The sequence below is a fragment of the Desmodus rotundus genome, chromosome 8 (assembly GCF_022682495.2).
Source record: "Desmodus rotundus isolate HL8 chromosome 8, HLdesRot8A.1, whole genome shotgun sequence".
Classification (NCBI taxonomy): Eukaryota; Metazoa; Chordata; class Mammalia; order Chiroptera; family Phyllostomidae; genus Desmodus; species Desmodus rotundus.
The window spans coordinates 29427431-29442318 of record NC_071394.1 but is presented as its reverse complement, the minus strand read 5'-3'; the positions used below and the strand labels follow the sequence as shown (position 1 = coordinate 29442318).

Sequence of the window (14888 nt, the reverse complement as noted above, 5' to 3'; positions counted from 1 at the left end):
GAAGTAGCTTCTTGTCATTACTTAGTTTTTCAATTAATCAATATTAAAATTGCAATTACTATCTCATGGTGGTCCTCAATTTTTTCTGATTTAAAAATATATTAAAACAAGCTCTTAAAATCCAAATGGTTCGTGATCATTCTTCCATAGCACTGTGCCAAAGACCTTGTATTATGGATATCATTTAATTTCCTATTATTCAAAACCATTTCCATCTTTTGACTATTAGTTAAAATAATAATTCTGGATTGGAGAATGGAAGCATTTCCTAAAACATGAAGAAATATGATTTTTTTTCAATGTTTAAATTATTTTATTGTTCAATTACAGTTGTCTGCATTTTGTCCCCATCCCCCTACCCCACCCCAGCCAAACCCACCTCCCTCCCCTGCTTCTACCCTCCCCCATGGTTTAGTCCATATGTCCTTTATAGTGGTTCCTGAACCCCCTTCTCCCCACTATCCCTTCCCCCCTCCCCTTTGGCTATTGTTAGATTGTTCTTAATTTAAATGTGATTTTAAAACAACCTCAGTTATTCTGAAGGGAATCTGAAGGATAAAATAATAGCTGCCTTGATTTAATTGCTCTTAGTGTTATTGGAGAAAGTTTATTAAAACATATTTTGACACTTTCTCTCCACTGGAACTTTAATTTCACTGGGTTCTGAGGGTGGTGAGAACGTTGACTAATGTTCATTCCACATGAGATTACACCACCTTCTGAATCAGAGTTTCCGGCTATTGCAATGCTTTTTTTCTTTTTCTTTTTTTTTCCTTAGAAACAATCCATTCGGGTTCATTACATGACCATTTGTTGGTCCGGATACTGTGCTTGTTTGTGACTACAGTGAAGTCATAGTGGGCTGGGTCTGGCCGCATATACAGAGTCAATGGGAGACCATGCAGCTGCTTGGGGAAGCAAGCAGTGCTAGGGGTCACCCTGATGTTTCAACCCAAAAGCCTACTTTCCCAAAGACCTGGGTGTTTCATTAATTCTCAAGAAGATTTGTTTAACTTTTATTGACTTACTACATCCTGAACATAGACATCAATTCTGATGAACTTGTTTTTTTTTTAACTTTTTATGGAAGTGTAATATTCTAAGAGAAAAGTACACAAATCCTAAGTGCATAACAAGACAAACTTTACAAACCAAGCACATCTGTGTAACTGGTCCCTGGATCAGGAACCATGACATGCCCAGCATCTCAGAACCTCTCCTTGTGCCCTGGCCTGTCACCAAACCTCCTTGCCTGGGGGACTGCTCTTATTTTGCTTGTTTTTATATTTCATGCGAATGGAATTATACGTGGTACATTATTTTACCTGGCTTCTTTCGTTCTTCATTACATTTATGAGATTCATGTACATTTACCGAGTATTGTGCTTGTTGGTTCTTCCTGCTGTGCAGTGGTGCATTGATCCATACCACACAATTCATTCATTCTGCTGTCAATAGTTTCCTTCTTGAGAAGGAGATGGAGGCGATTATGAATATTCAAGGCCATCTCTTTGTGAAACTATATGCACACACAACGTTTCTGTTGGATATATACATAGGAGTGGGACTTCTGGGTCATGGGGCGTGCGTATGTCCAGATACGCCAGTTTCTCACAGTGGCTGTGCGCTTACACCCCTGCCAGCCATGCGTGAGAGTTCCGGTTGCTCCACCTCCTCCCCGATATTTGGCACTTTCTGTGTTTTTCTTTTTAGTCATTTCGGTTGATTTGTACTGGATGTGATTTAATTTAAATTTCTCTGATAATAATGAACCTGAGCACTTTTCATATGATTATTCATAATTTTATATGTATGTTTGTGAATTGTCAAAGTATTTTGTTCATTTTCCTATCAGTTGGCTTTCTTTTTGTTACTCTTTATTAGGAATTCTACAGCTGGATATGTGTCCTTTGTTTCATATGAGTATTGGAAATATTTTCTCCTCTTCTGTGGGCTGCCTTTTTATTCTTCAGTGGAGTCTTTGGGTAAACAATATTTGGGTAAAATATTCCTAATATTTAAAAAGTCTAATTCATTATTTTTTCTTTTATGGTTTTTACTTTGTGAATCCAGTTTAAGAGATCTTTTTCTACTCCAAGTTGACAAGGTAGTTCTATGCTTTCCTCTAACACTTTTATTTAGATTTATAATTCATCTGACTTAATATTCCTAAGTAGTATGATACAAAGATCAAGATGTTACCAACTCTTCCAGCCTGGGGACTCAAAACACAGTCCTTCTGCCCAGTGCCATTCATGCCGATAGAACATGACTGAGTTTGGTAAAGCAGTGCAGAAACTTTGTTCTTTCATCCAGCAATAGAGAAAGGTGAGATCATATTCTAACAGCGCCTTCTCCCCAGCTGGCAACAAGCCTCTGTATTTATAGGCTGTGGCGTGGAGTGATTAAATTCTTTTAGGAATGTGTACTTATTCTTCTATTGCACTAGGCCCTTTTTGCACACGATGCCCCATCGCCATCTTGGTCTTTGTACTTGGCACCTTGGTGTTTGTGCTCAGCCCTCCCCATTTTGCGGTTGGGAATCCTTTTCCGTTCTTCTAAGCAAGCATAGCTCATGACTTAGTGTAGGTATTGAGAAACATTAAGTTATTTTGGATAATAGCTCAGCAACAAAAATACTTTTTCCCATGTGGATATCCTAACCCAGCATCATTTTATTTAGTTTTAAGCTTCTTTAAAATGTATCCATAAAATGTAGTTCCATTGAATTTTTTTTTTTGTCTGGAGAGAATTACTAATGATTCTCAAAAAATTTAAACCTATAATGATTTAAATCTCATAATATAGTCTATAAATTATTTTACACTAATGTGAATTGAAATTTTTCTTAAAAGCTTTTCTGCTGACTAGAATTTAGTTTGTAGCTTCAGCAATTTATTTATTCAACACCAGAGTGATTTAAAATGCACAAAATGCAATCATTTTTCTAAAATAAATTTTTGTTTTTATTTTTTCATTTGAATTTAATTTAACACATGTTTATCATGTGACTGCTAGAATTTTGGACAGTTGAGAATAGGGTTGAAGTTCTGAGCTCCATTTTTATGTCATATAATAAAATTGTCAAACATCTGTCAGTAATAAGCCATTGTTCTTAGTATTCCAAATTACATTGATAAAGAGACGTATAAGGTGAGAACTTGCATTACTATTAGGATGACCTTATATCCTTTTGTGTAAGACCTCTATACTAAGTTTTCCATTAGTAATGTCATAGATCTTTTAAGGCATAAGAATAGAAAAAATATAGAAGTTTCATTTCTGTATTTGAATGCTTATAAATCTTCCTCTTTTATGATGTCATCTCTGCTTAGTCTTATTTTTGTCTCTCTTTGTTATTTTTTCTAGGTCGTACTGGTCAGTGGACATCTGGACAGCTGGGATGTTGGGCAGGGTGCCATGGATGATGGTGGCGGAGCCTTTATATCATGGGAAGCACTCTCACTGATTAAAGATCTTGGTAAATATTTAGAAAGTTGTTAACCAACATGTGAGGGTCTCAGTAGTGATATGTTTAACTCAACACACAAAATATTCGACAGATTAGTTACTGTGGTATGTTCAAGGAATCTCCTGAGGTTTATATGCTTTTTGTCAGTTGATTCCCAAAAAGAACTAATTTATCCCCTCAAAGGAAGCAGTTTTTATTTAAGTGTCTGCCAGACAACCAAAGTATCTAGTATGATCAGCCATTGGGGAAGATGAACAAGCAAATAAAACTGCAACTACATCAGCTAGAGACTATGTAAGGAAACTATGACAAATGCAAAGAAAAATAAGCAGCTCCCTCTGCTTGCTTTTCTTTGTTCATCTGTTTTTTTTTAATTGTGTTGTTTTGTTCTCATCTCTCTATCCTCCTCGTCTTTTGATGACTATCAGCTTTTCTTCTATATTTATGGTTCTATTTCTCTTTTGTTTTGTTTTGGTTTTAGATTCCACATATGAGTAAAATAATATGGTATTTGTCTTTCTCTGTCTGACTTATTTCACTTAGCATAAGATACTCTAGGTCAATCCATGTTTGTTGATGTAAATAACAAGAGTTCATTCTTTTTAATGGCTTCATAATATTCCACTCTGTGTGTGTGTGTGTGTGTGTGTGTGTGTAGATTGCTTTCATACCTTGGCTATTATAATACTAGTGCTATAATGAACATAGGGATGCATATGTCTTATGAAATAACATTTTGTTTTCTTTGGTTAAATACCCACTAACAATGCATGAGGGTTCCCTTTTCTCCCCATTATCACCAGCACTTGTTATTTGTTGGTTTATTGATGATAGTCATTCTGACAGGTGTGAGGTGGTATCTCATTGTGGTTTAATTTTCATTTCCCTGATGATTAGTGACCTTGAGCATCGTTTCATATGTCTATGGGCCATCTCATCTGTATGTCTTGTTGGGGAAGTGTCTATTCAGGTTCTTTGCCCATTTTTTAAATTGGATTGTTTGTTTTAGGGGATGTCAAGTTATATTAGTTCTTATATTGGGTTGGCCAAAAAGTTTGTTTGTTTTTTCTATAAGACAGCTCCAATAGCACTTAGTTGTCTAACTTCATCTGAAACAATTTTGTTGGATTATATTGGTGAATTTTTGCATAGCCATTTTAATATTGGAGATGGAAAAAAATAAACATTTTCAGCATACTATGCTTTATTATTTCAAGAAAGGTAAAAATGCAATTAAAGTGCAAAAAAATTTTGTGCAGTATATGGAGAAGGTGCTATGACTGATTGAATGTGTCAAAAGTGGTTTGCAAAGTTTCATACTGGAGATTTCTCTCTGGACGATGCTCCATGGGTGGGTAGAGTAGTTGAAGTCAATAGTCAATAGTGATCAAATCGAGACAGTAATTGAGGATAATTAGCATTATACCATGTGGGAGATAGCCAACATACTCAAAATATCCAAATTAATAAAAGTTATTGGTGAAAATTAAAAATGTGTCTTTTAGTTTATGGAAAAAACTAACCGAACTCTTTGGCCAACCCACTATCTCGGGTATTAATCCCATATCGGATGTATCACTCGGAATATCTTCTCCCATTCAGTAAGTTGTCTTTTTGTTTTGTTGATGGTTTCCTTTGCTGTACAAAAACCTTTTAGTTTAATGTAGTCCCATTTGTTTATTTTTCTTTTGTGCCCTTGCCCAAGCAGACATATCCAAAAATACATTTCTAAGAACTTTCTCAAAGAGTTACTGTCTGTTTTCTTCTAGGAGCTTTATGGGTTTTGGTCTTACATTTAATTCTTTACCTTTTCTTGAGTTTATCTTTGTACATGGTGTAAGAAAGTGGTCCAGTTTCATATTTTTTATTGGATCTGTCCAGTTTTCCCAATACCACTTGCTGAAGTGACTGTCTTTATCCCGTAGTATATATGTCCTTGTCTCCTTTGTTATAGATTAATTGGCTATATAAGTGAGGATGTATTTATGGGCTCCTTATTCTATCCACTGATCTATCTACATATTTGTGTTTATGCCAGTACTAATGCTATTTTGATTATTGTAGCTTTGTAGTATAGTTTGAAATCAGGGAGTATGCTACCTCCTACTTTGTCCTTCCTCAGGATTTTTGGCTATTTTAGTTCTTTGGGGGTTTTATATAAATTTTAAAACTAGTTGTTCTAATTCTGAGAAAAATGCCATTGGTATTTTTATAGGGATTGCATTAAATATGTATATTAGTTTAGGTAGTGAGAATATTTTAATGATAGTAATCCTTTCAATCCATGAGCAAAATATATTATTCCATTTATTTGTATCTTCCTCAATATCTGGTAATTTTCAGAGTACAGGTCTTTCACCTCTTCCTAGATATTTTATGCTTTTTATTGCAATTGTAGTTTTCTTAATTTAGTTTATAGTTTTCTTAATTTCTCCTACTGATCATTTGTTATTGGTATATAGAAATGCAACAAACTTGTGTATTTTGATTATGAATCCTCCAAATTTAATGAATTAATTTATTAGTTCTAATAGTTTTATGGTAGAATCTTTGGGTTTTTCCATATATTCATACATTATCATATCATCTGCAAATAATGAGTTTTATTCCTTTCTGATTTAGACTTCTTTATTTCATTTTCTTATCCGATTGTTGTGGCTAGCACTTCTAATACTGTGTTAAGTAGAAGTGGGGATAGTGGGCATTCTCGCCTTATTCTTGATCTTAGAGGAAACACTTCACTTTTTCTCCATTAAGTGTGATATTAAGTGGGTTTGTCATATATAGCCTTTATTGTACTGAGATATGTTTTTTCTACACCCAGTATTTTGAGAATTTTTATCACAAAAGGATGTTGAATTTTACCAAATGCTTTTTCTCTATTGAAATGATCATATGGTTTTTATTCTTTATTTTGTTAATATGATGTATCACACCAATTGATTTACAGATGTTGAACCATCCTTACATTTCAGAGATGAATCCCACTTGGTCATGGTGTATAATCATTTTAATGTATTGTTCAATCTGGTTTGCTAATATTTTATTAGGATTTTTGTGTCTATGTTTATCGAGGATATTTGCCTGTGGTTTTATTTATTTTTGCCTTGTTTTGAGGTAATGTTGGCTTTGTAGGATGAGTTTGGATGCATTTCTTTCTCTTCAATTTTTTAAATTCCTTGTTAATTTTAAAGACATTATCAGGCTGTTTGTATAGCTTTACTACAGTTTCTTCCCATGATAGAAGTCAAAGAGAGGAATACAGGACTGAAGGAATGATTCCTATACCCATAATAAGGAATCCAGGCTTAAATATTGGACCTTCCAGGTAAACCTAACATGGGAAAGATGGGCAGACATAAAAAGGAAGGGCTAATAGTGAAAGCAGTTTTTTTGATGACCTTATTGACAAACAAAAAACATACATTTTTGTCATCGAGTGTTGGTCCAAAAGGTGAATTTGGAGTGAGGTTAGAAATAATGAACCAGTCTGAAGTGAGAGTTCCATGTCTGAATTAGGAGAACAGTGGTGGTTTTAAAATGTCTCATCAGAAGAATGTTTCACATTAGAAGTTCAGAATATTCTCAGTTTCAAAGTGAAGATCAGAACAGTCCCTTTTGTGAAAGCTCTCCATTATTTACTTAAGTATATGTGTTTAAATTTATATTTTATTCCAGCTTTTAACAAACCCTTCTAATCCTGTAAATTGTCCCATTAAGTAATTGTTTCTCTTAACACTAGATTGCTGAAATTGTATTCTTGGTGCAACTTTTTGGTATACTATTTTGATTTATGCCTTATTTATGTTTTAAAAAATGAAGAAGTGGAAAGGTTGCTGTCCATTTATTTTTACTTATAAAATAGACAGCCGTCTCCCAACTTTGGCCTACTGACATTTGGAGCTGGATAACTCTTTGCTGTGAGGTCTCTTCCGTGCATTGTAGGATGTTTAGCCGTATCCTAGCCTTTACCTACTAGATACCCATGGCACCATCTCCCCCACAGGTTGTGACAACCAAAAATGTCTCCAGACGTTGCCAAATGTCACCTGGCAGTTTCGGGGGCATAAACTTGCCCCAATAAAATAAACTAATAGAAGACCTAAATACAGGGTCATTTTTGGGGGGTGGGGGGAAAGAAATCTAACTGGAAGCCTTATATAGTATATACTTACACTTTTAACATCATTACCATACTGCACACCTACTATGTGAAAGCATTTTGCAAAAGCTGGGCACACAGAGAAGTATAAGGTGGGTCTTCTATTCTTTTTTTAATTTAAATTTTATTTTTCACTTACAAGGAACACAATACTATTTTAAATTAAAGACATACACATGTAACTACACGCATGATTATCAATATAGGCATAATTTCAAAGTCTGCTTTTAGAATCAACTAAGGTTTGAGAGAGGTAAGTTGTCCAACACATAAAACTGAAAAAATGTGAAAAATGCACATGCCTGTAGAGAAGACTTGGGAGACTCTGCATGTGATTTCTCTCCTCCTCTCCCTTTCCTTAACAGTTACTCCCTTGGCTGTTTGTTCTCTCTGTCCTTCCCTTCATTCTGGAATGAGGTGGGTTCTAGAGATGGGACAGGCAGATACCAAACATTTTTCTCCTTGTAAGGCATAGACAGTTATTTTGGAAGGTAGTTTTGTTTCAGTGTGTGCAGCCTGCTTGATTGGAAGCAGCATGGTAGAGTGCAAAGAGAACTGTACCCATGTGAATTGGATTTCGGGTCATGCTGTGCCACAAACTGTCTTTTGGCCTCAGGCAGGTAATCCGAACTCTCTGAGCTTCATGTTCTTCATCTCTATTCAATGGTGAGCTTCCAGGGCATTATATCTGCTTTAGGTGGAAATAAAAATCATTTCTTCTCTAGGCTTTGAATCTTACTTCTTTAGTACTCAGCTTGGGACTCTAAATCACTGCTAATTGAGTTGAATTCAATTGCATGGATAAATGTCAAACACCATGCAAAGGTGATGTATTTTTTTTCCAGCTCTGAAAGTACACTGACTTCAGTAGCTTTTGATAGCTAGTAATCACTCTCCTTGAATTCAGGACTTAACTCTCTTCTATGTTTCTGAAAACCTATGTAAACACATGAATAAAACTCTAAAATAAAAACTAATATTTTATTTCTTTCGAGTAGGTGTTAAAGGCCGTATGTATAGTGTACTGTTTAAAAAGCACAGTGTTCCGCACTCAGACTGCCTGGTTTTAATTCCAACTCTACAACTTACTAGCTGTGTGGCCTTGGGCAACTTACTTTGCCTATCTGTGCCTCCATTTTCTCATCTGTGAAATGGGATAATAATAGTTCCTTGTCTCATAAGGTTGCTTTGAAATTAACTAATCTATTCACATAATGTACTTAGAACAGTATGTGACCCAACCCAAGTACTTACTATTTAATAAGCATGGCACTGATATTTTTATGCAAGGGAGGGTGATAATTTTTTAACCCCATCCCCATTAATGATTACTTTGCCTCCTAGCTTAATGTGTTGGTTATACTGAGGTAACCGTGGGGCCAGTTGCTATGGTATCCCTAAATAGTCTTTCCCTTTACTTTTTAAGTTGTCATCCCTTGTATGTTGGAAATTTAGTGACTCCTCTACTTTTTTTTGTTTTCATTCTAAATTTTCAGGAGTCTAAATCTCTCCTGGTCACTTTGTGCTTCCACTTCCTGTTTAGGTTGAATGATAGTCTCTACTCTGTACCTCACTTCCTGTGATTTCACCCATTGAGTCTTACTCTTCAATTTCAAAATTAAAATGAGATTGTGGATATCTATTTGTGGACTGCCTATGTATTCTAATGTGAAGAATGGGGTCCAACATGAGACATATGAGTTCTAGATGACTATCACTGACATGCTTGGATAAGAAATGGACAAAGTGGACATTAGCCTAGAGGACAAGAAGGGGACTCATAATTATATTACTTAATTATGTGAGTCCAAATTATCTAATTGGTGAAAGATGAAAGCTCTGTAGCAACCTCTTTTTCCAAGAAAATGAGACTCCTTGTAGCTGCTGTTCCTTGGATGATGTGTTGTGCAGGCTTCAAGTCAGAGTCCCTCTGCAGGGCTTGTTCATTTGAAGTGTTGGTGCAGTGGGGCCTTTTGAGATTTAGAAATATTGTTCTGTGATCCATTCTTCTTGTCTATTCTCCTTTGTTCTCTTCTTTTACTGTTTCATAGATTCAGTTTTTGCCCAAGCCATCAGATAAAACTATATTTAATTACTCTAACAGAAGAAATATTTGTGCTTTGCAAATATAATCAGTTACTCCTGAGTAACTGTCAACAGAAGACTGTTTGCTGTGAAATGCTGTTGAATACTTTTTGTGTTTGTGGTTTACTGGACTCAAAAGTGTTTATTTGAAATGTCATGTCTTGGAAGGGATGGTGTCAGTGGACAAACCCTATGGCCAAAGATGTCATGCTTCAAAATGTTCATTTGATATGAAAAAATAAACCATCATTCATTCCAAATTCCTTCCTACCTTACGTTTTCTATGAAGTTAGAATTTTGAATTCTCTGGACTTAGTAAGGAAAAAATATTAAAATTAACAGTACTATCTGGCTGTTGAAATGTGGGATATATATATATGAAACCTATTTCTAGAGAAATTTGAATGCGAGCATCCTGACTGTGATAATCATAGAACTTGAAAGTCTATGTGTTAGAAAAATATTTTATTTATATATTCCTTTACTCACTCACTCAACATATACTTATTGTGCATCGACTGTACTGACTGCGGGTCAGCGTGCCCGATGCCTTGTACCAAAGAAAAGTGGCACATGGTCCTCGAGGCCCCTAAAGTGGGAGATACATTTAATTGAAAAATTGCAATGAAATTGTTGTAAGCTCTTTGTATACAAACTGTTGTACTTTGGGCACCTAGTGAAGGGAGGGAACAACATGGCTGGGCTGGGTCAGGGCATGTTCACAAAGGTGGTCTTTGAACTTTCTTTCATAAAGATAAATAGAAGTGGGACGGAAACAATGAGAGACTCCCAGTAGAGTTTGGAGCTTCCAGTCCTGCACACCATGAAAAATGAGGAGAAAGTTGTTGACCACAACAGTCTTGGGACCGTGGGGGGAGAGAGGGTTAACAGGCTTGCAGGAGATGCTCATCGTTTACTTGTTATATTCGTATACCATTCGATTTTTGTGAAATAAGCATGTATAACTTTAATAATCAAGAAAAACCCTCAAAACCAAAAAAAAACAGAAAAGAAAGATTCTGAGTATTGACATTACCACAAATACTTTTTAATAGAGACAACAGGGCAAAGTAGGAAGTAAGAAGAGTCATATAGGAGTCACCATGCCTCCCAGGCCCAGAGGACACCGGCGAACACAGCCCTATGTCTTTTGATTGGAGTATTTACTCCATTTACATTTAGTTACTTGTTTGTTTTTTTTTCTGGAGATTTCTTCTGTTCTTTCATGTGGGACATGTTTATTTCTCTCCTCATTTTGGCTGCCTCTTTGTGTGTGTGTTTTTTCCTATGTATTAGGTAGATTTGCTATGTCTCCTAGTCTTGGTACTGTGGCCTTATGTAGTAGGTGTCCTTTTGGGCCCATGGGTGCAGTCTCCCTGGTCACCTGAGCTGGGTGATCCAGGAGCGTCCCTTGTGTAGGTTATGTGGGCTCTCCTGTTGTAGCTGAACCTTAGTGGGTGGGATTGACCCTTAAGATGACTGTCTTTGAGGACTGGCCATGACCATGGACCACACTTATGAGATGCTGTGTGAGGGCTCACCTCATTGAACAGGAGTCACCCCACCAGGGTCTGTTGCCTTCCAAGACCACCCTTTGGGTGTACTGCTTGTGGAGCTAATTAGGTGGTGCTCTACTATGGTCTGAAGCCAGACGCAGGGTGTGATGATTCTGGGGTCTCTTAGGAGGGCTTCTAGTGTAGACCAATATCAAATACTACCTGTGACTGGCCCTGACTACCTGTTAGGAGCTACAGAGCAATTCATGTTTGGTAGCTGCCTCTGCTGGACCTAGATGTGTGTGGGAGAAGCCACACTGCAAACAGAGGCTGGTTGCCATGAGTACCAGGGTACCTGGAGGCCTGCCACCACCTGCCACTAATAGAGTCTCTGACAGTACTTGAGTTGGATGAAGCAGTGCCTCAGGGAGTCACCAGAATGGGGCAAGTGGCGTTCACCAGGTTAATGCAGATTCAGGTTTGGCACTAGTGCTGAGCCTCGGGCCATTCAGCAAAAATCAGAGGGCATACCAAGGCTAACCACCAACCACCTGGGGCCTGCAGGCCTTTAAGTGTTTTTAAAACAACACAGCAGTGTGGGCCAAGGCTGTCTGCTTGCTGTTGAAAATGTCTCTGGTTTGGTTGGGGTGAGCTCTCAGGGAAACATTAGGGTGGAGAGAGTGCAGTTCACCAGGCTAATGGTGATTTTGCTGTGTGGGAGGAGGGCTCAACACAGGGACAATGGTGGCTGTCCCTCCAGCCCTGGCCCTGAAATCACACAACTCAGTTTCTCTGTCTGTCTCTGGTGCCCCCACCACCTTCCCACAGCTGCTGTCCCTCCACCAGAGCCCAGGGTGAATACCTATGAGCAAGAGTCTGTGCTGTACAGGTCCTTTAAGAGGACACTTGGGTTTTTCCAGCAGCCTTCCATCTTACCCAGATGGACGATTGTTGATTTTCACAGCCAGATGTTATGGAGTCACCTCTCCTGGCACTGGGGTAGGGAGCCCAGTGTGGGCTGTGACTTCTGACTCCTCAGGGGCATCTTCTGTAGTTTAGACATCCCTCCTGATTTTCAGCCACCACATGTGGGTGTGGGGCCAGCCTTTTTTGTGTCTCTGCCCTTTTTTCCAGTATCAATATGACTTCTTTACATCATTGGTTATAGGATTTCTGTTCAGCTAGCCTTCAGATGGTTATCCAGGTTGAGTTTTCTATAATCTAGTTATAATCCTGATGTGGTCATGCGAGGTGGTAAGCACAGCGTCCATTTACTCCAACATCTTGACTGGAACTTGACTTGTTATAATTTTATTTCATGAGGCAAATATCTTGAATAGGAGAATCAGAAAATCAGAATTTGCTTGCACTTTATTTCTTTTTGTGTTGCTTCTAAAAGTAAGTTCCTGGTCAGGAGGCATTTGTGGCTCCTCCTCACAGTCTTTTGAGGATTATCTTCTCATTATCTTATTCCGATGTGTTATTTCCTCTAGTGGCAAGTTATGATGTATCTTGCTTTATCATAAGACCTGTGGCACTTATATACTTTTTCAGATGGAAATCACTGAGAACTTTTCCTGAGGTTTGAACACATATAGAAGGTTCACCGAAAACACTTAGCACCTTTATATGTCCATCAGCTAACATAGACATTTCCACTGGCATGTGTCAAAGGACAGACTGTAGAGATTGATCTCCCATATATATCCATGGGATAGAGTAAGATTTGTTAAAAATGAATCATCTAGCATGTGTTCTACTTTGTAGTTTCGGTGTGGTATGGGAAATTCCATGGTCATTTTAGAGCCTTACACTGCATGAATGTTCTGTTGTTACTTTATCACTTTGTTAGAATATACGATTTCTGTGTAAAAGAGGACAAGACCCAATCCCAGTGGCATACAGCATTGTGACCAATTCCTTCCTAGCTGAAGAGTCCGGAGGGCTGGCAGATGCTGTGAGAGGGGGAGTCTCACAGGGCCCCGTCAGCCACGGAAGGCTCAGCTTCCTCCCGCATATGTGCTTTGATTTGGCCTGAATGCTTAAGAAAGTTAAGAAATGTGCTATTGGTAAAGGAAGCGGAAACTTTACAAAATGCTGTTATTTATCCTGAAGAAGAGGGCTATGAAAAGACTTAATAATGGTGTTCTCAGGGCCCCAGTAGATTTCCACCCACCAAAGAATGGGATTCATATCAGTCCAGGGTAGAGCTGCCCAAAAATGTAGGCTTCCTCACTAAAGCAGTATCATCGTGGGATGGCATAGCGTGGCTCACAAGGAGATCTCCTATTTCAGCAACAAATATGGAACACCTACTTCATGTGAGGCAAATAAATGGATAGGACACAGGTTCTTCCATCAAGGAACTCAGTCAGGCAGCAATGATTCACAGCGACAGAGACATTCGAGCTAAGCCTTGAATGAGTGGGAGGTGGGAGAAGAAAGTATAAAATTAGAGCTCATGAAAGTACATTGTCTGAAGAGTGGAGGATGTTTTTGTAAGTTAAGTGCAATAGGTGATTGAGGATGGGAAGGATGGGAAATGAGTCAAATGAAAGATGAGGGTGAATTTCATGTAAAGGGCATTAGATGCAAAACTAAAGTTTGGAGTTGGTGCTAGAGGTAGTGAGAGCCATTGAAGATTTTAAGCAGGAAATTGGCATCATAGGACTTCTTTCCAAAATAAAGATAGCGGGGTATGTTATCCTTTAACCTGTAAAGAAGTGTGATAAATAGATTGAAGACACAGGGAAATGGAGTGGGGAAACCCCAGCTACACTGAGCCTGGAAAACCACAACTTTGGAGCCACTAGGCAAATTTTATTTGCTATGTGGCTGACAAGCCAGCTTCCACCTCTGTATGTTAAACCAAAGAGGAAGTTATGAGGTCCCCAAGGATGCTAAGTTCGCCTACACACTTCTCTGTACCATGCTGATGCTGCATTTTGCAAAAGCTGTGGTTTACTCAGCTTAGAATGAATTCTCTTCCGCTAAACTTGCCTAAAGCAGAGGTCTGCCAACAAATAGGCGCGGAAATACACTATGCACAGCTGATTCGACCTTTATGGTTAGCTGGATTTTTAAAATTGTGCTGGAAGGTAAGGAAGGGTTTAGTTTAGTTCATTTTTAGGCCCCTTCCACCTTGTGAACATCTTCAAAACCAAGTGCGAGGAATAGGATTTCTACTAGGTGTGTGATGGTAACAAAAGGCCAAATAAAGTAATGAAAGAAGTTCACTATTATAAGATTATTTATCTATAATCCTGCTGAAACCCTCCTTGTATTGGATGATCATCATTGATGAGCTGATGCCCAGCTGAGGTTCTTGCCTGACACCAGCACCTCCAGACCATACAATGTGACCCAGGTCTCATGGACTTTTTTTACCCCTTTCACACCTCCTTCCTTAACCCTTAAATAACTCAAAATCTGCAGGCACAGGAGAGGTAGCGTGGATAGTAAATCCTTCTGTGCTACCTAGTAGCTGTATTATGTTTGACTAATCATTTAACCATTTAAATCTCATTTTCCTCTTCTTTACAATGGGAATGATTTATCTTCAATACTTGACAGGATGTTTTGAAATAATTTAGACAGTTTCTGCCCTTCCCACCCCATCCGCTAAACCATCAATAACGGACAAAACAGTGGGTAGGGATGTTCCAAAAGAGAA

At 37.9% G+C, this 14888-nt stretch overlaps 1 protein-coding gene across 1 annotated transcript in view; it reads left to right on the top strand.

The window, feature by feature from the left end:
* CPQ (carboxypeptidase Q) overlaps positions 1-14888 on the top strand; it is a 399977-nt gene that overhangs the window by 251722 nt on the left and 133367 nt on the right. The window contains exon 5 of the mRNA XM_053930262.2: positions 3370-3481. Within this exon, the coding sequence (XP_053786237.1) occupies positions 3370-3481 (112 nt within the window). The remainder of the gene's footprint in view (positions 1-3369; positions 3482-14888) is intronic.